A 14,133-nucleotide genomic window follows, 5' to 3' on the forward strand; every position below is an offset into this window, starting at 1 on the left:
ACCTGAGCCGAAGTCAGATGCCTAACCAACTGAGCCACCCAGGCGCCCCAATCCATTTGCTTTCAAAGTAATTATTGATATATATTTATTGCCATTTTATTACTTGTCATGTGGTTGCTTCTGAAGATTTTCTCTGATACTTTCTTGTTTCTCTCTTTCATGGTTTGCTCGTTTTCTTTAGTTATATATTTGGATTTCTTTCTCTTTATTCTTTGTGCATTTATTTAGTGGTTTTGCTTTGTGGTTACTATTAGATTTGCATATTACATCTTCTGCATATAATAGTCTATATTAAGTTGATGGTCACTTAAGTTTAAACGCATTCTTTACTCCTCTCCTCCCCACATTTTAGATATATAGTGTCATATTTTACATCGTTTCATTTCCCAGATTAGGGAATTTTTCACCTATTATTTCTTCATATATATTCTCTGCCCCCTTAGCTAGCTAGCTAGCCGCCTTCTTCTTCTTCTTCTTCTTCTTCTTCTTCTTCTTCTTCTTCGACTCCAAGAATATAAATATTATTACATTTGATAGAGTCACTGAGTTCCCTAAGTCTATTCTCATTTTACATAATTCTTTTTTCCTCTCTTCCTTCAGTTTGATTGCTTTCCATTACTCTGTCTTCTAGATCATTAATTCATTCCTCTGCTTATTCCATATTGCTGTTCATTCCATCAAGTGTGTTTCTCATTTCATTTATTGAGCCCTTTATCTCTGCTATGTTATTACTTTTCTCTATATTAATGGTCTTACTGATGTCCTCCCCTCTTTCCTCAAGTCCAGTGAGTATCATTATGATCCTTGTTTTAAATTCTCCATCAAGCATATTACTTCTGTTTCACTTAGATCTCCTGCCAACAGCCTTGTCTTTTTCTTTCATTTGCAACAAATTCCTCTGTCTTCTCATTTTGTCTTAGTTTCTGTGCCTGTTTCTCTGTGTTAGGAAAGCCAGCTCTGTCTCCTGTTCTTGAGGGTAATGTCTTTATGCAAAGGAGGTCTTGTACTGTCCTACAGTGTAGTGTTCCCTGTTCCCCAGGGCCTAGGGCTTCCAGGAGTGTATCTAATGTGTGTTGCCTGCACTCTTGCGTTGTGCCCTGGCTGCTTTATCCTTCAGGCCAGTCAACTGCAGATGCTATCTTTGCCTTTTGTGGGAAGTGTTTGGTCCCTGGCCTGAATGTGGCATTTTAATTAGGTGTTCTCTGGCCTGCTGTGGAATGAGACCTGTTGCTGCTACCACTGGAACCATCGCTTTGCAGAACTCCTAGGTCAGGAGGCATAGTGTTGGCAGGGGTTTGGGCCAGTCTTCTGGGGGAAGTGGCCCACCACCTGAGACTGAGGCAAGCATTACTGGGAAGGAAGTTTCCACCAGAGAATGGAAGGGCAGGGTTTAGTGTAAGCAAGTTAGGTAGCGAGTGTCAGCGCTGCACTCGTCTCCATTATGTGGCCCTGTGTTTATTCTGGTGTGCAGGGCAAGGAAATGGTGCCTACCGGTTCATTTGTTCCTGGAGGGGTTTCTTCATGAATGCTGCCTCTCTGGGACATGTTCTGAGATGTGCAAATAATTTCCCCACCCTGTGCCCCAGGCACTCTTTAGATTGTTGTTTCCATGTTGTATGTCCACAGACTGTTTGCCCTTTCTTCTTTCCAAGAGCAGCCCCTATGTCCTCTGAGCTTTCCCAGAGCCAAGCATTTATTTGCCTTTAAAACTTTAGGCTTTGAGCCCTGCTTGTTTCAAGAACTCACAAAATTTGGGCACTCTAGCTTTCCAAGCCAATTGCTATGGGGATTTGTTTTCCCTATGTGCTCCCCTGTGTGTCAGTCTGTCTCCCACCCTTGTCTGTGACTACAGCTCCCTCCCTACCAGCAGCCACACTCTGTTTCTCTCCCAAACCACATTTCTGTACTTTCTGCTTTCTTAGATATGGCCTCTTCTCTACCTTTAGTTGTGCAGTTTGTTCTGCCAGTCTTCAGATCAATTTCTGGAGTATTGAGGATGATTTGATAGTTATCTGGTTGTATTCGTGGGATGAGGCAAGCCTAGGTTCTTCCACTCTGCCACCATTTTCCCCTTCTTCTACTTCTCACATTTCTTTATCCATTCATCTGTTGATAAACACTTAGGTTGTTTCCATGTCTTGATTATTATAAATGCTGCAATAAACATGAGGGTGTAGATATCTCTTTGAATAGTGATTTTGTTTCCTGTGGATAAATATCCAGAAGTAGAATTTCTGGATCATATGGTAGCACTATCTTTAAATTTTTGAGGAAACTCCATAATGTTTTTGATAATGGTTGCACCAATTTACATTTCCACCAACAATGCACAAGTGTTCCCCTTTCTCCACATCCTTGCCAACATTTGTTATCTCTTGTTTTTTAATGATAGCCATTTTAACATGGTATCTCATTGTGGTTTTGATTTGGATTTCCCTGACGATTAGTGATTTTGAACATACTTTCATATACATGTTGGCCATTTGTATGTCTTCTGTAGAAAAATGTTTATTCAGGTCCTCTGCCTATTATTTATTTATTTATTTATTTACTTACTTACTTACTTATTTTGAGAGAGCTAGTGATAGAGGGAGCTGCAGAGAGAAAGAGGATCTTAAGCAGGCTCCACACTGTCAGCGTGGAGCCCGATGCGGGGCTCAAACCCATGAACCATGAGATCACAACCTGAGCCAAAATCAAGAGTCATATCCTTAACTGACTGGCCACCCTGCCTTATTTTTAAATCGATTGTTTGGGGTTTGTTTTTTCATTGAGTTGTGTGGGTTTGTTACATATTTTGGATATTAACCCCTTATTGGAGATATGATTTGTAAATATTTTCTTCCATTCCATAAGTCATCCTTTCATTTTGTTGATGTTTCCTTTGTAGCACAGAAGCTTATTAATTTGATGTAGTCCCAATTGTATATTCTATCTTTTCTTGCCTTTGATTTTGGTGTCAAAACCAAAAAAAAACTCATTGCGAAGACTGATATTAAGGAGCTTACTCTTTATGTTTTTTTTTCCTGAGTTTCCTGGTTTCAGGTCTTATGTTCAAGTCTTTAATCCATTTTGAGTTGATTTTTGTGATGGTGTAAGATAGGGATCCACTTTCATTCTTATGCATGTGGCTGTCCAGTTTTCCCAGCACCATTTATTAAAAAGACTATCCTATCCTTTTCACAATTGCATATTCTTGGCTCTTTTGTTGTAAATCAACTGACCATATACGCATGGAAAAGACTTCAATTCTTTAAACCTAAAGCATTCCTATTACTGTTATCATCCCTGAAATCAGTTCATGGTTTTTGCAACCATAGAATCTTGGGTCTATGAAAATTACATTCATACATACTTTTTTCTTTTCTCTGATCCAGCATTTTGATTGCCTCAGTTGCTGCTGGAGAGGAAGAAATTTCCAGAAGCCCCAAACAGATGTGAAAACTCCATCTATCTTCAGTATGTCAGGCTACATAAGCAGTACCTCACTAAAGCTATCAAAGGACAATTCTTTTTCAGACTACCAGATCTATGAGCACTGAAACAAGCAATCAGTTGAAATAACAACAAAAAAAAAGAAGAAAAAGAAGAAAAGAAACAAAGAGTACATGCTGTACATTTTGACTATTCATGAAACTTAAAAGTTCAGAGTTATAATACATAGAGTGAAACATTTAACACAAATGCTCAGGTTTTTAAATCCCACATATCTACATACTAATGTTTATGAATAGCTTTCCACTCATATGCCTCATGTTTGCCTAGAAATATCTTGCCATTACCTTTGTATTTCCTACCTGTCTTACGGATCAGTGGACAAACATAACTGTCAAACATCATGAGCTCCCCAGAATATTAGAGTTATATAATATTATCAGCCATGATTATGGCCATTAGTATAAAATGCTAGAAAACATGCTTTTTTGGTTTCTTTGTGTGTTTATTTGCCACTGAAGTATAAACATCAACTATCAGGGGGAGAAATGTACTGATTCACCAGGTTAAAATCTCTCAGAGACTGAGACACATTTCCAATGGTTTCCCACATAACTATTTTGGACCATAGTATTTCTACAGCTTGGACTTGTGCCTAATCATACAATCAGATTGCTTCAACCACCCAGATGTATATGGACAAAAATAGTAATTCCACACCAAGTTATTATTAGCTTTTGTTGCTTGAATCATGGCTTGAGATCTATTTGTTTTTAGAAGTGATATTGACATAATCAAATTACAATTAGTTTGAATATGTTCTTCCTAGCTTGTGCCCCCATTAGCAGCTCTCAGTTAGAAACCCTCTCATAAATGGACAAAGTATTGTTCCTTAAGCATTATCAGTTTACCCATAAAATCTTATTCTTCTTTAAGGAAGTCTGACCTACTGCATATGTTATAGTAATGAGCTGTTTAAGTATAAAACGTTGATTTTAGAGGTAGCTACTAACTATCATTTTAAGTCAAGGGCTTTAAAGTTGAAGCCAATCACCCAGCAGGATAAGAGATTCTAAAACAGTGAGAATTAAATATTACATACAGTATTAGAATCAGAACAGGCAAGCCCATGGTATAACATGGCAATGCCCTTTATCTAACAGGGAGCATGAAGTATAGGGGTCACTACATAAATGTGAAATGTGCGTGTATTAATTGTAGTGGCCATTTGGAAAGTTCTGTTTCATTTGGTTTTAACTAAGTTTCAAGTCTTCAGATAACAATTCTACACCACCTAAAATCCTTTTTAATAGTAGATATTATATTAGATGTACAATTTGTAATATACAAATTAAGTATATTAATTTGAAATGTACCTGTTAATAACAAATGGTGTGTCATCATTCAGAAGGTATAAGTTGGGTGTTACTTTTAAAGACAGCATTTGGAGTTTTCCCAGACTAGCAGTTCAGATTTAAAATGAGTTACTGGCCCAATTAACCCTTTCGTGAAGTAGCAATTTGAAGAAATCAAGCCAAATTAAATGTGGGGCGGGGGAGGGGAGGTGAAATACATAATCTTTGTTTTGTCAGTTTTCCATCCTCCCTTTCATTTTTCCCTCCTCATTCCTGATGCCTCTGCTTTCACTAGCTTCCTATCTTACACCCCTCTTCATCCAGCTATTCAACAAATCTCCAAGTAAGTTTGAACCTGATAGCTTTTTTTTGCCATGTCATTGCTTTTATTTATAGTTGAGAAAACAAAGTATATTTTAGCTCAATTTTCAAACTAATCAAGCATTTGTGAACCTGATGACTTGTTAAACAAGATCCAAGAAATACCACTAACAGTAGAATTTCAGGTAGATGGTGACAGGTTAGGATGGTAATTGGATCCAGTAGGGGTGGTTGGAAGGCCTTGGAAATGGAGGTTTTTGAATCCCCTATATGCCTCCTCTTAGGTTCTAAAGGTCAGAGACGAAGAATGTTAAGAACACCCCATCATTACTGTTTTTGCCTATCACAAACTTTGGCCAGACCAACCCCCATCCAATGCCCTTGAAATAGATATACCAGCGATATTGGCTTACCCTGACCTATCATTTTTCTGTCAATAAAACATTAATAACTGTAAATAACTTAGAATACAATTACTGGGGGGAAATGGCAAAGCAATAGCTCCTTCCACATTGACAGATAAAAGCAACATTTTAAATCAGATCAGATTGAAGTACTGACAATATTTAATAAAATGTTTCTAAGCAACAGGGTAGAAGAATCAAAGAGCTTCAACAGAGCTGACATTAATAGAAAGAAAAGGGATCCAAAAATAGCCTCATTTTCTTATAAGCAATTCAGTCTGCAAGGTAAAACAAACTCCTTTCCAAAACAGCCTCCTGAATAATAATCTCTTTCCAAACATCCTGTGTTTGGCCTCAGCATGGAAAAACCATGATAGTAGCCAACTTTTAATATGTATGAAAAACTTGGGGAGTAAGTGCTGGGGAACAGCAATGATTTCGATGCCCTGGCCATGTGATGAACCCTTCTTCAACTCTTGGTTACCAAGATAACCACAAATAAAAAGCAATGCTTGATTTCTCTTGTATATATGTTCTAAGACCATCTAAGTGGAACTTTTTAAATCCCATTGCTAGTGGCACCTAGCTTTGTCAGCAAGAAAGATTTTTGAATTTACAGAAATTCAAATGTCTGTAATAAGCCAGAATGAGTCTTAATAGATTCGAGTCAAGGGGAGAATATGTGATCTTTCCCTGTCACCTTAATGCCATAAGACCAAGAATGATTTTAATACTTGTATATCAGTTTTCTCACCACTGTGTCTTTGAAATTACAGCTTAGGAATCAGTAAACATTCTCATTAGCTTTTTCAGGAGATGAGTACAGTGTGTGTAAATGTCCTTTTTAAATAACAGTTTGTAGAGAAGGCCTGTGGCATACAAATGTTTATTCTCGGCTCTCTTTTACTCTGCATTAAAAGAAGGGGGGGGCGCCTGGGTGGCTCAGTCAGTTGGGCCTCTGACTTCGACTCAGGTCATGATCTCACAGCTTGTGGGTTCGAGCCCCTTGTCAGGCTCTGTGCTGACAGCTCAGAGCCTGGAGCCTGCTTCGGATTCTGTGTCTCCCTCTCTCTCTCTGGCCCTCCCCCACTCATACTGTCTCTCTTTCTCTCTCTCAAAAATAAATAAACATTAAAAAAATTTTTTTAACTTAAAAAAAAACAACAACCATGTATAATGGGCTCAAGAAAGAAAAAAAGAACACTGTGCAGGCTACTGGTCTGACTGACAAACCAGTATTGGATACTTTGATTTCTGCATTTCTGCTGCCAGCTACAGGCAGAAATAGAGTCAGGGTAGGAAACTGTACAGATCATTTCATTGGAGAAAAAGATGTTTAGTAAAAAACACATATACATACATTCAGGGAACCATAGTTTTTAGGGTTATGTGATGATTAGCCACACTGAAAAACCTCACCAAAAATATATATTGTGTGATGATTTATACAATTAGGCCACAATACTTTGGTCCCACCAACTTCCATCCCAAGGACTGCATACCTCCTGCCAAAATGAGCCTGACTTTCCTCCATGTCATGTCTTTCTATACTCCAAATACAAATTCTAAAACTACTGCTTTGCTCTTTCAAGCCATCATCAATTTTAAAACTAACTTAACCTAATCCAGTGTTTTTACACGAGTTTCCTTGGTGGACATTTTTTTAAAGTGCATTTATGGGGGCGCCTGGGTGGCGCAGTCGGTTAAGCGTCCGACTTCAGCCAGGTCACGATCTCGCGGTCCGTGAGTTCGAGCCCCGCGTCGGGCTCTGGGCTGATGGCTCGGAGCCTGGAGCCTGTTTCCGATTCTGTGTCTCCCTCTCTCTCTGCCCCTCCCCCGTTCATGCTCTGTCTCTCTCTGTCCCAAAAATAAATAAACGTTGAAAAAAAAAATTTAAAAAAAATAAATAAATAAATAAAGTGCATTTATGTATTTTGAGAAAGAAAGAACGCAAGCAGGGGAAAGGCAGAGAGAGAGGGAGAGAGAGAATCCTAAGCAGTCTCCTCACCATCAGTGCAGAGTCCGATGTGGGGCTCAAACCCACTAACCACGAGATCATGACCTGAGCCAAAATCAAGATTCGGATGCTTAACCGACTAAGCCACCCAGGAACCCCCCTGCCTCCCTTGGTGGACATTTTTAACACATGGGTTTGATGTTATGGTTTTCATTGTTCTTATTATTCCTATCACTTTTTAATATATCTCAGTGAAAGGATAAAGTCATCCAAAAGTAAAATGTCTACGTTTTTTATAGAAAATGATTAGCACAATGTCCATTTAAAATCATTTCCACAAAGCCTGAAATTAAGCTGCCAACTGCTCCTACCATTTTTCTAAGGTAGCCATTATAGTGTTCCTCCCCCCACTTTTTAAACTATTATGCATCTTAGGTTCTCTAATAACTACTTGAGGGAGTCAGAGATGTGAGACTAAAATTGAGTGCAAGGTTAATGTTCTTTTACTCAGCCTCCATCCCTAATACTCTGCTGATATAGCCATTTTTCATTTTAATAATATAATGGTGTTTTCGTTCAGACATATTGCCTACATTAATGCTGTCTTTCCTGATGTCAGCATGTATATTTAAATTGTGCCACACCACACAGAAGAATATCAGGTCAGCCATAGCTCATGGCAGTAAAAACGTGCTGAATTGATGGAGAAATTAAACTGCTTCTAATTATATATTGCTTTATATCTTTGAAAGTCAAACTACAAAATATGCTTTGCATTATTCTAGATTATTACCCTTAAAATGCCTCCTGTAGGTAAATCAACTGATTTGACTTAACATGGAGAGTATCTTGCAGATAAATCCTGTATGGCAGGGCGTGAGTTACCATCCACCGCCCCCCACCCCCCGCCACCCATTGCTTGCTTGTTCTTCAAGAGCCCAAGCTCTTAAATCATTATTTAAAACATTGAGAAATAGTGTTGAAGCATGAAATATTCTCTCCAGGCACAGGAACTTTGGGGAATAGCAAAGAACACTGAAACAAGAAGCAGAAGACTGTTGTCTTCTTACCTGGCTCAGCCAATAACTAGCTATGTGAACACAATTTAGACCACCTTTATTGCCATTTTATATGCTCTAAGTGGCTCGCAGTTACCACACAGACCAAATTCAAGCCCTCGGTGTGGCCTTCAATTTCAGCCACTGTTCTACTCCAACTGTCTAAAGGGTGATCTTGTGTAGGGGTGAGGTGTCCAGACTGCTGGGAATCCTCAGTCCACCCCTGGCCGGCCATGTGAACTTGGGTAAATTACTTGATCTCTCTGGGACTCAATTTCCTAATTTGTAAGTGAGAGATAATAGCTGCCTTGTTGGGCTGTGCTAAGAATTAAGTGAGTTGAAATTGCCATGTCCTTAGTACAGTACCGGTAAAGAGTAAGTACTCTGCGTTTGTTAAAGAAAAAGGAGTCTCCTCCCAACTTCCACTTTAAACCCATCTGCTCCACAAAGCTTTCCCAAATGAATGTATATGCTTTCAGAATCAATGGACAATTGTTGAGTTAACATTAGCAGCCCAGACACGTTGATGTGTTCAAGGTGTCTGAAAGCAATGAGACTGATTTTCCTCTGATGCTTGATCCACTTCATAGTCACCCTTCATGTTCCTTCTTATGTTTCTTTGTTCCCTGTGTATGTGTAAGCATGAGAGATTTTGTTCCCTCTGAAGAAGTAATTCTTACCCACTCCACTTCCCCTGGCAAATTTCCATTCCTCTTTCAATACCACCTCTTCTGTGAAGCTTTTCCTGACACCCCCAGCTAGTAAGGCACTCTCTTTTCACAGCAGTTTTTAAATGGCCACAAAATTCTTTGACATTCCTCCCACTGAGAGTTAGGGTCTATGTTCCTTCCTCTTGCTTCTGGGTGGACTTGTAGCTGCTTCATCTGAAAGAGTATGTGGCGGAAGTGAAACCAGTGTCTTACGAAGCTGGGCTTCCACCTTGTTTGCTGGAACACACGCACTTGGAGCCTGAGACTGCCATGCCTCGAGGAAACCTGGCCACACGGAGAGGTCCTGTGTACACACTCTGGGCAGTAGTCCTAGCCATCATGCCTTCCTGGTTGGGTCCCAGACATTGTGGGACACAGACACGCCATTTCTTTCCTTTTTTATGCCCTTTCCAAATGCCTAACCCACCGAATCTGTGAGAAATGAAAATATGGCTGCCTCAAGCCATTAAATCCTGGGCTAATTTATTACACAGCAAAGTAACTGGAACAATTTTCTATGATTCCAAGTGACTTTGTATAGATCAACATTATAGCACTCAATAGCAGTGAAGAATAATAATTTGTATTTGTCCTGCTCACTGGATTGTGAGTTCCACAAAGGCTTTATTCACCTCTGTATGCTAGCACCAAATATTGTGCCTGGCATATAATAGATGCTCACTGTATGTTTATTGAATAAATCATTTCTTAGAGAGCACAGATGTCAAATAGAGTAGACTTAAATTATGATAGAGTTAAGATATAATTTTAGTTTATAAGCACCGAACAAATGGCAGTGTTTATGTATCTGTGTATATGTTTAACACATGCAAATGTACACACCCATTTTCTGCGCATTTGTTCACCCCAGACTCCCTGCCCCTACCACACCAGGACCTACTATTTACTGGGCTGTTCACTTCAAGGGATCACCTAATTTGGACTAGCTTAGAGAAAACTCTTTTTTCTTCTTGGCCCTAAATTGTGCCTGCGCACAAAGCCCTCCTTGAAGTCATCCTTGTTAAATTAGTACAGAACATGACAGGAAGCTGGCCTCTGGCTTCCAAACCAAGAGGCGGTCAGACCGTAAAATTCTTAACAGATTCTTTCATGGGATATGCACACACCCTTTAACTAGCGGTGGCTTCCATATTGTTCTCTATTTTTATTCAGTTCAAGTAAGCCAAGAAAGTGCAGAGTTTTTGTTTTCATTGCCAGCTTTAGCTAACTATATATAGATACGATATTATATGCTCACGTAGACATGTAACATATATATGTATATTCACACCAAGTTTTTTCCATCGGGTTAGCAGCCTGATTTGGCTCGACTCTGTAGCTTAGAGCTCCTGGTAATACTTCAGGGAATGCTGTTCACTTGCTCCGCCATGTGCTGTGCTGGGGAAATCTGTGCCATCCCTGCTAAATGCCAAGCAGAAGCCTCATTCTGGCTTCATTTATTTTGTTGGGTTTGAGGAAAATCTTTGATTCAGTGTCTACAGGCAAACCAATCTTGCCACTTCTCAAATGTCTAATTCTATAAATGGAATTTAAAAAACCATGTGAGTCAACAAGTATGTAAAAGGGCCGAGATTGAAGTAAACATGAATTGTACTCCAAAGTGACATCACAGACTCTGAGATTGGGATTTTTGGGGCAGTGCCAGGCCGTGAACCATACAAGTGTAAGGTGGAACCACATATATACACTGGGATTGTAACCATCCTCACAGAGGCTTTCCCAGACCTTCCTATATAAAGTGGTCCTCTGCACCCTTTTGTTTCTTCTTTCATAGAATTCTATTTTCTTACATAGCCAGACAAGTCTCAGATATCATGTCTTCTAGGATAGATGAAGCTTCATCTATGTGATTAGGTACTGGGAACCCAAGCTTCTGCATTGAATTAGATAATGTTCTGGATATTGGTTAAGATTTATTTCTTTCTCCTAAAATAGTAGTAATACATGTCCTGGTTGTTTATGACTTCAGGCCTAAATCCAGTTTGTTTGTTTGTTTTTTTATTTTTTTTAACGTTTTAATTTATTTTTGAGACAGAGAGAGATAGAACATGAACGGGGGAGGGGCAGAGAGAGAGGGAGACACAGAATCCGAAGCAGGCTCCAGGCTCTGAGCCATCAGCCCAGAGCCCGACGCGGGGCCCGAACCCACGGACCGCGAGATCATGACCTGAGCCGAAGTTGGACGCTCAACCGACTGAGCCACCCAGGCGCCCCCTTAAATCCAGTTTTAGGTAACAGGCAAGAAAACATATACTAACACTTTATCACAATTTGTCATGCATTGAATTAGCTTGTATTTTATCTACTTAAAATATGGGTGCTTCAATGTGGCATTCATGTGATATAAATAAAAATATATGCAAAATAATGTAAAACTATATATCATAGGATTTTACTAGAAGAGTTTAATAGCATGTAAAACATCATGCATGCCAAGGACCAGACACCCCATTAATTGCCCCTCATCTACTTATCTGTATTTTATACACATCTATATTATACCACCAAGCATATTGTATTTTTAGCTATATATACATATATGTATGTATGTATTAGCTATATATATATATATATATGTATTAGCTATATATATATGTATTAGCTATATATATACACATATATACACACACACACAGTGTGTGTGTGTATATATATGTGTGTGTGTATATATATATATTTATATGTGTATGTGTATATTTATATGTGTATATTTATATATATTATCTTCTCATTACATAGCACACAAAATTATAATGATTAATATTTGGTGAAGTCATGCCTTCCAGTTTCTCTCAGAGCAAAAGTAACTATCACCATTTTTTATCCATTACTCCCTCCTACCCAATATCAACAGGGAAACTAAATGTAAGCCCAGGAGGAGCATGCTTATAGATATTTCTTAATCTGTAGTCCTGTGGAGGCAAGAATGCCAGGAGAAAGGTTGTTCTGCAGCTTAGAGGAAACCCAGACACTTAATAGTAAACTGAGGTTCATTTATGTTGTGAGTGATTGTGGTGAATGTTAAAAAGGAAGTGGGATGATTTTCATAGCTTACACTAGAAAAATGATGGAACGCAAGACATGGGATGGTGAAGGTGAAAGTTAGAGAGGTAGTAGGCACCCCCTGCTTTGCTTCAAGTACTCTGGAATTTTGTTAGCTGAACTGTGTTCCACATAAACAGCCTAGTTGGCAGCCATTGTGTTTTCTCAGGCTACTATTCAATGCTCTATAGATATGTTTTTCATCATCATTACCTAAAGAATCTAACTTCCAAAGACATCTCAGTAGTAAGCCTTTTGAGGAGAGCAGAAAATTAACCTTAAGCACCTATCACATATGGTTACTAAATGACTCATGGCAAAATTCCAGCCCAGTTGGGTTCTCAAAATTTCACGCATAACAGGATCACCTGAAGAGTCTATGAAGGCATGGATTGCTTGCCCCACCCCCAGAGATTCTGACTTAGTGATCCTAGTTGGGGCCAGAGAATTCACATCTCTAGCAAACATCATCCCAAGTGATGCTAACGCTACTTGACTAGGGACCTCATTATGAGAAGCACTGCCCTCACTCATCTCCCATGCTGATCTCCCTGGCAGGATATGCATACCTTCTCAAAAACTCTTCCTACCATTCCAGTCTAATGGGATGGGATGCCAGGTGGTGAGCATTAGCAATGCCCATACATTGCTAAAATAAATACATATATCTAAAATACATATATCTAAAATAACAAAGAGATGAAGTTATGAAAAAAGGGAAGTGAAGAAAGATATACATTTAGTTGGCAAGAAAACAAAAAACTGATATCCCTTGCCTTCCACAACACCAAACGTTACACTCTGTCAAGGGTATGGCATGTGTTATTTTGAGCTCCTCTACAAGGACTTAAAACTATCTCATTCACAAAAGTTTTCTTTGAATCCTCTCAAAAATACACTGTCTTTCCCAAATGTGTTGATAATCCTTCCTCCCCCTCCCTTCTATTGTTCCATGTAGGTAAAGACAATGCTAAATGGTTTGCAGTCATAACATTAATGATAAAGAAAATCATAGATGTACATTTGATTTTCACAACTCAGTGTCAATTGGGGTCACTTTGTGTTTTGAGATTAAAATAAAATTGGCTCAAATCTCCAGTTCATATAGTCTGGGCAATCCTCTGACCCTCCCAATGTCTCTATGGATTTCATGGGATTATGTTTTTGCCTAGTCACTTCTAACTACCATTTTCTCTTCTACTCAATTCTAGAACTCACTCATTCCTCACTTCTTGAATTAGAGCCTTTATCTGCACAGTTTAATCACTCAACTGGGAAATACAGCTGTTGAGGAATACAGTTGAACCTGTATTTCTTCCCAAACACTTTTTTATTCTAAGCTCTCTTTTATTATGGATCCTACTGAAGACTTGTGGATAATAGTAGGAGATTTCATAACTTCCTAATATAAACGCACATTTGAATATTAGATATCTATTTTTTAAGCATGAAAAATGGCTATCAACATGGAAAAAGATAAGGGAAGTTATGGAGCCACACACAGAGCTACTCCTTTAAATTCTATCAATGCTTAGAATTGTTTTGACTCTTAGATTCATTCGTTCATTCAATAAATATTTATTGAGCAACTACTGTGAGCTAGGTATTGTGAAAGGCATTTCAGGTATAATAACTAATAAGACAGAATAGTATTGGAGAAAGAAAAATAAGAAGGTTAATACTATAGAATGTACTAAGTTCATTGTTCCGTAAGACAAGTTGAACCCAGGACAAGGGAGTTAGTAACCTCTAGGCTGTTTCCTGAAGGATGAGTTGGAATAAGCCAAGTGAAGAGGGCAATATAGACAGAGATATGGCTGAAGAGCTACA

General features: G+C 38.7%; 1 protein-coding gene across 5 annotated transcripts in view; it reads left to right on the forward strand.

Moving 5' to 3' along the window:
• MFAP3L (microfibril associated protein 3 like) overlaps positions 1-14,133 on the forward strand; it is a 128,812-nt gene that overhangs the window by 65,636 nt on the left and 49,043 nt on the right. For 4 of the 5 annotated variants that reach the window (XM_086703886.1, XM_086703885.1, XM_086703888.1 and 1 more), the window contains one exon: positions 3,378-3,918. The exons of the other annotated variant lie outside the window; for it this stretch is intronic. In XM_086703886.1, the coding sequence (XP_086560012.1) occupies positions 3,378-3,542 (165 nt within the window). In that variant the 3' untranslated portion in view covers positions 3,543-3,918. Of the gene's footprint in view, positions 1-3,377; positions 3,919-14,133 lie in introns of those variants that run through there. 5 annotated transcript variants of the gene reach the window in all.

The sequence above is a fragment of the Puma concolor genome, chromosome B1 (genome assembly GCF_028749965.1).
Source record: "Puma concolor isolate L17-30 chromosome B1, mPumCon1.1.hap2, whole genome shotgun sequence".
Taxonomy (NCBI): Eukaryota; Metazoa; Chordata; class Mammalia; order Carnivora; family Felidae; genus Puma; species Puma concolor.